The following is a 12,550-nucleotide window of genomic DNA, read 5'->3' as shown; positions in this document are numbered from 1 at the left end:
TTTATCACCCACACTGGGTGGCCACAGACAAATTTTGCCCCCAGACCCTTTCCTACCACAGTACCTGCTCCTGCCCTCTGCGATTTCGAGGGAGGAATCTCACCTGCAGCAGCCCGGCGGTGAAACGGGGAGGAGAAATCACATCCAGGCATGGGTTGAACTCCAAGGGAATTTTGCCGAATAATATCTAGGTTTCTACTAATTACAAGCTGAGATTTTCCAAACAGCCACAACTTGGTCAAATCTGGTCTGGCGTGAAATTAGGTGCGATGCAAAGCGCATGCACCATGTCAGGCATACAGTTCCTACCCCAAAGAATGGTAGGGATGTCCCTTTTCAAAAATAAAGTCTCCCAAAGGCTTTTAAAAGGTTTATTTTTAATAATTGTTTTCATTAAAAAAAAAAAAACAAACCACCCTCAATATTTCTTCCTCTTATCTCATTCTGTAAATGATTTAATTTAGCACAAAAAGGGAGCCTGGAGCAGACCGCCGGTGAGGAACGCTTCACCCCACGTGTGTGCACGGGCACAGCGGTCCATGCCTTGCAAACAACGTGGCCCCTGGGGAATCACTTTAAGATCTCTTATATTTTTTCTTCAAATACCACTTGGAGTTTCTCCAGGTCCCAGGGGTGTTGGGAAGGTTAATTTTGCCTTTTGAACCCAGGAGTGGTCCCACCTCACGCTTGCAGCATGCCCAATACTGGCCATGCCCCCCCTTTAGCAGGCAACGTGAGGGCGAGAGCGGCCAGGCAGGGGACAGGGGACACCCCATTGACCAGGGGAAGCACCGGGGGCCTTATCAGGGAGCTTATCACCCCTCCTGAAGGCACAGTTTGGCACCTTTGGGGATAAGATGGCAAGGCTCCACCTGGAAAAGCCCGTTTGACTGCGATGGGTAAGCAGCAGCCCCTCCCCCTGCTTCTGCTCAGCCAGTTTGAGTTAAAAGGTGGGAATTTCACCCGGGTTCCTTGAAAATCATGCTTTATTTTGGAATTCTCTCACTTTTTAAGGGAATAGGAAATAATCTGCCTTGGGTTTTTCTATGCTTACCGTTCTGCTCAACCACAGAGCATCACCACTGCAGAGAGACACCTGCGAACAACCCCAGGCTGCTCCTGGGGACTAAACGCTCAGCTAAGAGGCCTTCACCCTTCTCCACTTGACTCTTCCTCCTCTGAAGGAGCACTAGAAGGGTCGGTGCTCTCCTCTTCATGCTCCTGCATGGCTTTAACACATGCGAACAGCAAGGAGCAGGGATGCTACCTGGTTTTCAGAAGAGAAAACCCAGGAGCTCTGCAAAATTTCATCCCAGAAGGGAACTGCAGCAGCAGCGCAATGCTCCCACCGGGCAGCTCCGGCAGCAGAAGGTGATGGATCTGCTACATGGTGCCAGCGAGCACGCCAGGACCCTCACCTCTGTCAGGGCTCAGCACCCAAGGAAGTACACATGGGGACGCGTACACCTGCACGGACATGGACGATCCCATCCTTTGCAAACAGGCTGATTCCCACTAACCCCATCCCCAAATAAACCCACGGGAGGGGAGGCAAACGGGCACAAAACAACCAAGTAAAACCCCAGAAGAAAAGGTTTATTTACTGAATGCTGCAGAAGAAGCCTGATAAGTTCTGTTCTCGGTCCCGGTGTCCACCGGGAGGTGGAAGGTGCCCTCCGTGGCACAGGAGGAGGAGGTCTGTGGCCAGGCTTGCTTCATCAGAAGTGTAGCTTGAGTGGAGACAGAGAAGAGGTGTCACACAGAGCAATGAAGATACAACCTCCCGCGTTTATGTCACCTTTGAACGACTTTGCTGCTCTCCTCCTTTCCCTCCCACCTTTTAAGGACAGCTATCCACAGGAATTTCACGCCGTGGTTCCTCTCACCCCCACCTGCTCCCCATGGAGGGATGGTTTGCACAGCACATGGCAGCAAACCAGTTACCTACCCCAAACAACTGGTTTCCTGAGCTAAGCGACCTGCATGAAGATCTACTTCTGGGGGAGGTGGCCAGCAGAGTCACCATCCCTCCCCAGATACCACTGGTCACCTCTGTGCATCAGGACCAGTAACGGCTGCCCTTGGCCTTGTGTTTCCCAGTTGGGAAACAAGTTAAGCCTGGTGTGCAAGGCTTTTTATTCACAGTAAACCCCTTTGAGGTGCCTGCATGGCAGGTACCACCAGTGGACAAGGTACTGGTCGCTGTGACCATCCCATCACAGCATTGGGTGTTCCATAGAAACTCTGGAAAGGACAGTCAGCAGAAGCAGTGGCTTTGGGCAGGTGGCTCTGTATCCCAGTTTGCGGAAAAGTATTTATGAAGCCAAGTAAAATAATCCAGAAGAATCACAAGAGCCAAACCTTGGGGGATTTGAGAGGGGGCCAACAGAATTCAGTCATTTTGAGGGCCTTAAATTTTCTGAAAGAGGAAATGGTCTTATACAAACTGCCACAATGCACCTCTGTGTGATGAACCACTGGCTCCACCTTTATCCTGTATCCAAACACATTGCCAGTGCTCACCTAAGTACTGCCGTTACACCAAAGGCTTTCTGGAGCACATCTACGGAGAAGGCAGATCACCAACACAAGCCTGCAACCAAGCTCCTTCCCAAAGTTGGTGCCTCCAGGAAAGACTCATCAGGTCTTTTTCTGGTTTTTTTTTTTTTTTCCTCCCCTGAAACTATGGATCTGTTGTAACTTTTTGTTCCAGACTAGTCTCAAATGGTGGCCTTCACCATCCTTGGTTTAAGTCCCACCACCTCCCAACGGAGTGCACGTATTTTTTGAAAGCCTCAGCCAGTTATTACAGCTCGCCACTCGCCAGCTTAACAAGTTGCTCTCGTCGTCATTATAAAAGAAATAAGCTCCAGGTTTTCCACGTACGTATTTTGCACACCCCGCTACTAAGGAAAGAAAACCAAGCGGGGGTTGATCGATCCTCCGCAAGGCGCTTTGTGATTAGACCTTGCTGTGAAGTTGTGGAGGGTAAAGGAGGTAAAATGATGCAGCTGCTGGAATCAAAGAAAATCACCAACTTCTGTTTCTTTTAAAGTTATTTTTGGTGAACGCAGAATGTAGACTGTTGACACGCTCTCTCTACACCAAATTACTGAATTCATCAAGATCTCTAGAAGGTTGAGGGTCAGGGCATGTCCCCGTTGTCCCCTTCTCCCCACACTGGTGGCACTAGGGACAGGTAGGATTTCCCCAGAGATGCAATAAAGGGATTCTGCATCAGATCTGCAAACTCAAGAGGCTTCTGAAGGGAAAAAAAAAAGGACCTTTGGGCAAGAGAGGAACAAAGGAGGTGTGATTTTTTTAGGCAGGGAACTGCTTCTAATAGCAGAACCATCCAGACTCGGACAAAGCCATCTGGGGCAGAAAGAGGAGCTCTTTGGGAGGGACACCACGGCCCACAGGAGAAGGTGGTGGGTTCCTTATCCTCCCTGCTGGCCCCAAAGGAGTCACACATGAAGATATTTTAAAACTGCACTTCACAACTCCTTCTCCCAAGCAAGCTCCTACCCCCTGGGGGGGCAGGGCTCAGTGCTAAGCCCCACAGAAGGGACTCCATGACTTGGTCAGGGTTTGTAAACCTTTCTGCAACCCAAGGGCAAGTGCAATGATGTTTCAAACCCCTCCAACACCTCCATGTCTGCTCAGACTCTTCATTAACCATCTCCGAAGATGCAGCTGTAAATCTAGAGTGCCCCAGAGCTGGAAGTTGGGGATGAGTGATTGAGGAGGACAAGGAGGAACCAGCGCTGGGGCCACAGCCCACACCAGCCACCCCAAAGGTCCTAATGGTTGGACGTTACTGCCAGAGAGAGCGGAGAAGCATTGCTGCAGGTCCGTTGGTCCACTAAAAACTCAATGAGATCACTCTGCTGGTGTGGGACAGAAATACAGGAGCACGGAGGAGACCCGGCAGCGACGCTTTACTGGACGGCATGGCAATCCTCAGCTGTGCGGAGATGTTTATGGGTGCAAGATCCGGCTGGATGGTGCTCCACTGTTGGAGAAGTGGAAACATTCTCCTTTCTCACTTTCTTCAAGGGAAAACGAAGAGGTTTGTGGGAAGCGAGAGATTCGGAGCACAATTTCTCCTCCTCTCAAGCACTGATCAACGTTCTGCTCCGAGCCTGTTGCCCCCTCCCAAAGGTTTGCGAGTTATTAAGGATTTCCAAACTGCCTTGCTTTATTTTCCACGGTACGCTGCGCTCCTGAACATCACACCGGAGAGCTAACTCCCAGCGCTGAGACAGAAACACTCTTTCACTTATGCTTTTTTTCTCAAAATCAGATTCATTTTTGCCTCTGGATTTCACAAAGGTTTTAATCTCCAAGACTGATGAGACAATTCATTTAGATGTTATATGAATCCTTCCTCTGTGTTTTCTCCTCTCCACATTAAACCTACCAAAAAATCTAGGTAATTTGGCGTCTGAGATGGCTGGGAGCTTGCAACTTATAGCTATGCATGTTCTTTACATTAAATCATGGATCCTCAGAGAATCCATCACTTAAAAATACACAAAAGGTGAACCAAGGAGGCTTCCAGAAACAGGAATATCTCCTGGTCCTTTGCAAGAGCTACAATGCACAGAGGTTACAAACCTGCTGCGACTATCTAGTATCGTTTAAGGTCTATCTCCTATCAGTGTCTTCTGGATTTGGTTTAGCCTCACGCCTACGCTGTTCATTGAAAAATAAAGAGCTTTTATTCGTTATCTCTTGGATCCCTGGCAAATCTAGTGGTGGGAACGGGGCAAGCAACGTGAACCAAGCATAGGTGTCTGCAGTGTTGGGTCCGGTCTGTCTACCTGCGAAGACCTCTAGCCAATGTGGTAACATTCAGGACATATTTTAAGTAGAAAAGAGAAAAATAAGAACCAGATGGGCCTGAAGAAAATGCCATGAATTAACTGGAGTACAGAATCGCAACAAAAGGACGAAGCAGTTGATAACAGTGTATATATATTTCTTGCTTCCCTCTGCCAACCTTATTTGTGACGGATACGGCCTTGAGCCTCGTACGAAGTTTGCAATAAGCTTAATTCTTCGGGCAGCCCCATCACCTTGTGCCCACGTGCCTCACACGGTGGGAGCACTGGCTCTTATCTACAGGATATTCACCCCAGCGGGTGATACCCACCTTAGATACCCACCTTAGGGGACCCACCGATGTCCCTAAATAGTCAGTGGGTGCCTATAGAGGATGGTTCGGAGCACTTATACGGGGAAAAACGATGCCTACGCTTTCCCTCTGCAGAGCCACGTTTCCTCCGGGGAGGACCCAGAAGGAGGAATGGGGGATCGGAGCCTCCGTCCTCGTCCCACAGCATCCCCACCGAGACCCCTAATTTCCGAGGCTGATTTTAGAAAATCTCCGCTCTGCTCTGCGAGGGCACTGAAGTAATGGATGCAGAGCATTATTCTCCCCTGCATTATTAATAAATGCAGTTAAAGCATAAGCCAGCCTCCATGCGAAAAGTGCGTGCCCTACTTTCAGGAAAATAAAAAGGCACGCTTTAATGAAGGAAGTTAAAACAAAACAACCATCTCAGGAAGACAGAATGCCTGGGAGGGAACACGCACCGGGCTTAATGAAGACATACTTTTTTTTTATTTATTTTTTTTTAAATTGGCGTGCCTCGTCCCTCTGCGGTAGAGTGATTTCAGGCGCTCAGTTTTACATACTTGAAAGGAGATTTTTTTTTAATAACACTGTCCTAAATAACCAGGTTTATTGCAAGCATCAGAATCTGCAATGCCGGTGTCTGGCAGTGATCTTGTAGCCTGCCTTGTGTCCCCCTAACAAATACGGAAGAAGGCAACAGGAAAATCCCACTTGTGTTGTTTCAATGAATTGGGATGGAAAGAAATTCGCTCCCTTGCTTGAGACAGGGCTGCTTTGGCCGAGCTTTGCAAGCAATGCAGCGTCTGGCTGTTATCTGTGCCTTGGTTTGAAATAAACTGGTGAAGAATTTGTCATCTTTTTGGTGCTCAAACATTAGCAAATATTCACCAGATACCTGACGCTGACAGAGGGAGAAGTCAAGACTGGCTCCAGTTATCATTTTCCTTTCCTCACTGCTGCTGCACCTGCATGGACCAAGGGGACTCTAGACTTCTCCAAGCTCCTATCCATGTCTCCTTACGCTTCTCTGATTGAGGCAATTACGAAGTTTGGGACAATAAATCATTTAATTTTCCACATGGATCCCAGGGTCTTGGGAACCATGAGGTCTACAGAAGAGCACAAGCATCGCTGACTTCCAGCGTGGCGTCAGGGACTGTAGCGTGAGTGTCTGGAGGAGGACATCAAGGATGAAAGCGGATGGTACATAAGTAGCAGGTATTTGAAAATGAGCCTTTGAAAATTCACCACCACCGATGCACTTGACGTCACTTGGGGTGAACCACGCCAAGGGCAGGAGCAGAGGGCAGTCTTCTTCGCTAGGTGGTTGACGTCTTGCTAAGATTTTGCATGGAAGCCAAGGAAAACTCATGAGGTCTGGGGCAAGAGGCACCTAACCAGAGAGAGCTCATCTGAGGAACACTTTCAGAGTGGACCAGAGAGGGTGACCAAGCTTGCAGAGAACAGCTTTCAAGACTGACAGCTCGCTTTCAATTACATCCCACAAATTCACAAGTCAGAAGCAAAGGACGCTCTTCCCACCCTTTTCAACCTCTATTCCAAGCAGTACTAAGGGACACATTTGCCTGGTTAAGCTACATATGGAGAATCGGATATTCAAGCAGATGAAACTTTGGCTGGCGATTGCTTTTTTAGGGATCCTGAAGGATTTCTGCCAGCAGGTACCATCCTCCCCCCACCCCAGGAGGTTTGACACAGAAGAACCTTGTCGGTGGATGGGATGCGTTTGGAAGCAGCAAATTCCGCTGGGAGCACGCAGCATCTCTTTCTGCAGCGAGGCAACGAAAGGCTCGACATCTAAAATTCCTTAAAAATACATTTAGAATTAGTTTGCTGTATCGCAATCGGAGATTTTAAAAATAAAGCCAGTTCCCCTCTGATTCCAAGTGTGTTTGACGGACGGCATGAACCCCAGCAGCATGTTCTTCTCCGCGGCGGGGTTATTTCCAGCCTCCCGTATGACAGCAGCTGATTCAATTTGAGTAAACGCTCTCCATACCGATACAGCCGACTGGTTTTACATCAGCCACTGAACCACAGTATTACTTTAACTCAATTCCATTTAACACAGTTGAGGATGCTGCCTGCTCTGCCGCGTGTACCCAACTGCCGGAATATTTTACGGAGCTTGTTTTGCATTAGCTGTCTCTCAGAAATTCTGAGTTTTTCTCCTTTCAGTCTGTTTTCCATAGAGAGGCGACCACTGACAGTGGGTGCGATGCTGGGAGGTCCTGAGCGGTGGAGCCCGCGGGTTCCTCACGAAGTTGTTAATGTGGCATCTTGCCGGTGGCAGAATCGGGATCTTAAAGACCGTAATTCCATAAAAACTGGCAGGGAGTTGCAAGGAGCTTGAAAAGAAACCCTCTAAATTTAAGAAAGGTCAGAGACAGGATTGCTTCTGTAGCCTTTACTCTACCTCTAAAGCTGCTGTTGATGGATGCTGTCCTCACTCACAGCATCACACCGGCTTTTTGTCTCCGCTCACTGGCACTTGTGCGTCCCCGGCTGCTCAGCCGCTGCTCTGAGAAAGGCTCCGAAAGCATCTTTCCTCCCGGCTGCAGACGAACGAGCTGAGGGCTCTGAACCATGCCTCCGACGAGATAAATCTCCAAGTAGTGGGGGGAAAAAAACCAAACAACCCTGCCGCGATTTTAAATTGCATTGATTTCAAGAGCTGCATGATTGTTTATAAGGAGGATGGAGGCTTCTGCACAAGAGGAGGTGGGTTGAGGAGCACCAATTGTAATCTTTACTGTTTCCTCGCTAATTTAGAGCGCTACATGCCGGAAGATTTTTGTTCTTAATGCAAAATGATCTGCCAGCTTTCTGGACATTAGGAGATTTCTAAGACGGAAATTATTAAAAATATTTTTTAAGACTCATAAACAGAGAAATGAAATTTAACTGTCGAGACGGCTGCGAACGCTTTCTCGCTTGAGCACTAAAGCCGCGTAACAAAAAGATGGGGCAAGGGGGGACAAAAATGATCAGAGGATTATTTTTTTTTTTTAGAGAAAGCAAGTCGGTAAAGATTAGGATTGCGCGTCAGAAGGGAGCGTCAGGGGAGTGAACAAAAGGCTGGCTGCCACAAAGACGACTGACCAGGGCTTTCGTTTCCCCTTTCACATCATGCAAATCTAAAGCAACAGACAATTATTTGCACCGCTTTAAAAATAAATAAATAAATAAATAAGTCAGTAACTCAAGCCTTAATTAATCTGCAGAACGGCTTGCTGCCAAGTATTGTAGTGATAAAATATGGCAAGAATCAAAGCACGGGGGAGGTTAAGCATCTTTAATGAAAGAGAGGACACCCACAGCCACAGCCACCAGGACAAAGGTAGGGAGAAATCAAAGTCTTCGTGGTTTTGTGCTTATAAAAGCCGCTGACTAACAAGGTTTGGGGTGGATTATTCCATACCGAACAATCACGAGGAAACTTCTGAAGGCCAATCTGGCTGTTCTCAGGAAGGAGAGACCAGGGCGGATGGACAACCTGGCCCTGGCGAGTGTGGGTGGAGGATCTTTCTGCTGGGTGGAGGACACAGGCTGCAGATGCCACTGGAGGAACAATGGGGCTCGAGAAGGGGTGCCCAAGAGCTTGCTGCTGCCTTTCTGCGTGAACCCCAATTTCCAGGGTTATCCCTGTGGTTCCTTGTTCTCTCCTGGTCTTCTTCACTGCTTCTTTGCTGTCTGGGTTGGGACATCCACTTCTTTCTTGTCTTTGTTGTGACTGCAAGCAACTTCTTTGTCTGAGAGAAGGAGACTTGTCCTCCAGCCCACTCCAGGACCTACCCTTGTACACACCAGGTGGGTCGATCTATTCCCACTATCCTAGCCTAGGCCAAGGAAGCAATCCCACAGAACATCATCCCAGAGGTCGTCTCCTCTGAGGGTATCTTTACTATATCAGAGTTACTTGAGAGAGCATCCACAAATCCTCCTTGGGTTCCTGGTCCTCATGAGCATGAAGGACATCCCAGTCAGCGTTCATCTCAAGCTCTCCTGGTAGGACAGACAGACACCCATGGGGAGTCTGTCCCCAAAGACGGGCTAAATGTCTCTCTGGGGAGGTCTGTCTTTCTCTCCACTCAATGTAGAAGGACCTGGGCTGGAAAGGTTAGAGACCTAAGGTCTATACACTTAAACGGAATGAAATCTTCCCTAAATGTGGCAATTGCTGCAGCTGTTTAAAATACTTGAAAACTTCCAAGTGTTTTTTGTTTTTTTTTTCTTAATTTGGAAAATTAAACTGAGTTGAAATAAAATCTTTCCAGGGGAATGCGTGGATTTCATCAAGATTTTGCGAAGAAAAGTGTTTTGTTTGGATAGCAATGCAGCATTTCTGGGGTTTGTTGGCTAATAGGAACCCCAGCCTCCCAATGATGGTGTCTGAGATGTACAAGAAGCAATACAGACATCCCCCCTCCGCCCAAAAAAAAAAAAAAAATTCCTCGTCCTGCAGCGATTCGGGGCTCCCTCTCACTTGGGCGTCCCCTTGGCCACCTCCCCGCTCAGTGGTGGAGCTGCTGCCCGCACACGGCACAAGCAATGGCTGGGGACAAGGGACATTTTCTGATGTCCGGGCCAATATGCAGGAACGCTGCTGTATTTACATCCCTGACCCAGCAGGGAGGACGTTGCCAGCCTCTGGCAGGACAAGCTACTAATAAATTCGTGTTTTGGGTTTTTTTATGCTATGGAGCTCTTTTCACTTTACTCTTTCAGCATTATATCCTTTAGGGGAATGTGAGGGTGGCCAGCACACATCTAAGGGAACAAAACTCGTCTCATATTACACGTTAAGATTTTCAGTGGGAAGAAACGTAGCTAAAGACCCTACCAGAAGCACATAAAACCAAACACAACACAACAGATCCCTTACAGAGTCATCTGCAGTAAATGGCTTTATTTAATAACCTTGCAAACTAACAGTGAATTTAAACTGTGATGTGGAGAAGACAGCACCAAAACTTTTTGGCAAGAAAACTCTCATTCCTGCTTCATCAGCTCTGGAAAGCTCCCGAGTCTGGGGATCCACTGATTTTACGACAGCCGGGAGACCAAAAACTTGGCAATTTAGAGGAGAAAGGGTTTAGCAAAACTGCCACAAAGCCCGGCTTTGTGTCCGTTATGCAAGCATCTATTTCACTCCGATGACGACTGAAGACTGAGCTGAAAAGACAGCTTTATGCAGGAGTTTTAAAATCCCACAGCTCTTTTGAGGCGAAGCCTTCAGAATAAACACCTCGGCCAACTGAAAAGCCATGAAGTCAAAACGAAGGGCGAGATTATTATTTTTCATCTCCAATGTGTGCTTGGAAATGGGGGAGCAAGAGATTTTTTTTTTAGGCCTTTTTCATAAAACCCATGAAAAAAGGCTCAGTCCTCATTTCAGAAATGCTTTTCCAATCACAGTTCCGACACTGCCGATTCTTGCGTTTGACCTATGTGACTGTATCCCTTAAAGAAAACGCTCTGACAACACCCTACAGCCTAAAAACCCCACAGCTAATAAATGATGTTCTAATCACAGAATGGTTTGGGTTGGAAGGGACCTTAAAGACCTCCCAGTTCCAACCCCCTGCCCTGGGCAGGGACACCTCCCACCAGACCAGGTTGCTCCAAGCCCCGTCCAACCTGGCCTTGAACATTTCCAATGATGGGGCATCCACAGCTTCTCGAGGCAACAAGATCTCAAGATTGCTATTAAATAGGAGATTTCTTTTTCTCATACTACATTTCTTTTAATTCACTCTGGATAAAAGTTACATTTTGAAACTGGTACTTAGCCCTTAGGTTTCTATCACCCTTTGTCATGCCAAGAGGCTCCTGTCCCCCAGGTAATTTTGCTGAAAGCAGAGAACTTAACCGCGCTTTAAAAACGCAAGGTCACTTGGTCTTTCCAAAGGGCTGGTTTCAGTAAAGCACTTAAATGCAGGTTTGACTTCAGTTAAATTATTTCCTGAGTGGGGGCCTAAGAGAAGTCTTCAACTCCAAAAAGAAAGAGACTTCTATAAAGGTTTCCAAGTTTGGGCTCGAAAGCATAAAAAAGCAAGTGATGGATTTAGCAGAGCAACTCTAATACTCCTCATTAAGCACGGAACCTCATTAGTCTGTGCTGTGGTGAGCAAGAGGGAGGCAAAGAGGGAGATGGCACGGTTAAAGCAGCAGACTGGGAAAATCATTTTTGTACCAGCTCTCTGGAAGGATGGAGGAGAATTTGTCAAGGTTGGAGACAGCAGAGAGAGCAGGGCTCTCGGAGGATGATGAACGTGTCACCCATCAGCCTGGCTGGCAGGATGGTTCAGAGGAACTGCAAAGGAGGATGCAAAAAAGCACGTGGCTGGTGTGGAAAATGAAGACATCCCTGAAAAATGAAGACCTTGTACATCCAAGTAAGGCTTCCCAGAAACAGACGGGGAGTAGTGGAGAAGGGAAGACAGGAGAGAGCCTGGCCGAGCTTTCATGGAACGCTGGAACAGGCAGATGACAAATACATCCCAATGGACATGCTGCAGCAGAGGTAGAAAACAACTGGCCAGACTGGGAAAGCCAAGGGAAAACAAGATTTTACGCAGAAGAGTGCGGCTGGTGCCGTCAAAGATAACCAGCGCTCCAAGGCTAAGGCAGAGGAGCTCCTGAGTTTGGCCAGAAGAGCTTGCGGCATCTTTGGAAGAGACATTGTAGGGTGGTGTGAAGGGCAGGACTTGGACGGAAGCAGGAGCTGGACAGAAGAAGACACTAGGACAGACCCAGAGTCCATCAGTGCCACAGAAAAGAGGGGGACAGTAAAGACAGGGCATGGGAGATCCAGACATCAACCAGGACATGGTTTCTGATCTATGACATGGAATGAGGAGAGAAAGACAAGCAGGAAGGCAATCTCAGGGAGACAGCGTGCACTATTCAGAAAATATTAAAAGCCATCAATGCACAGGTATCACAGCGATGAGGACTGTAAAATTCCTGGGATTAGTATTAAGATTCACGTCTCAAAAGTACTTTGCAACACAGACAAATATTCCCAACGGAGGGCGTGAAGTTAATGGCAGAGTTAGGAAGGGAAGAGCTTAACCGAGGCTCTTCCCTGGAAAGTATTTGCTGACAAACACACGGAAACTGCTGGGTTTTGTACACTGAGCAGCGAAAGGTAAATCCTGCAGCGTGCTTCGACACACCCCATCTCACCTCCACACACAGATTTTTACCTGGGGCATAGCCGGGGCTGCTGGTTGGATACATGTTTGGGTTGTAGGCTGGGGCAGCGGTGGGATAGCCCGTCGGATAACCTGCAACGAGAAAAAAAAGGAGAGATTACGCTTTTGTCAACGGGGAGAGAGAAGAGGACAGCATCTCTGGGAAGTAATAAACAACCTGTGTGAG

At 47.8% G+C, this 12,550-nt stretch overlaps 1 protein-coding gene across 6 annotated transcripts in view; it reads right to left on the bottom strand.

Moving 5' to 3' along the window:
* The window catches only part of FAM168A (family with sequence similarity 168 member A), a 220,225-nt gene that overhangs the window by 15,100 nt on the left and 192,575 nt on the right, over positions 1-12,550 (bottom strand). For 3 of the 6 annotated variants that reach the window (XM_074572260.1, XM_074572261.1, XM_074572264.1), the window contains 2 exons: positions 12,376-12,456; positions 1,605-1,730 (listed from right to left, as the gene is read on the bottom strand). In XM_074572260.1, the coding sequence (XP_074428361.1) occupies positions 1,605-1,730; positions 12,376-12,456 (207 nt within the window). The remainder of the gene's footprint in view (positions 1-1,604; positions 1,731-12,375; positions 12,457-12,550) is intronic. The other 3 variants (XM_074572262.1, XM_074572265.1, XM_074572263.1) reach the window with 1 other exon arrangement.

This window comes from Larus michahellis, chromosome 1 (assembly GCF_964199755.1).
Source record: "Larus michahellis chromosome 1, bLarMic1.1, whole genome shotgun sequence".
Lineage (NCBI taxonomy): Eukaryota > Metazoa > Chordata > Aves > Charadriiformes > Laridae > Larus > Larus michahellis.
Note: the sequence above shows the minus strand (reverse complement) of the source record. Positions and strands in the feature narration are given on the sequence as shown.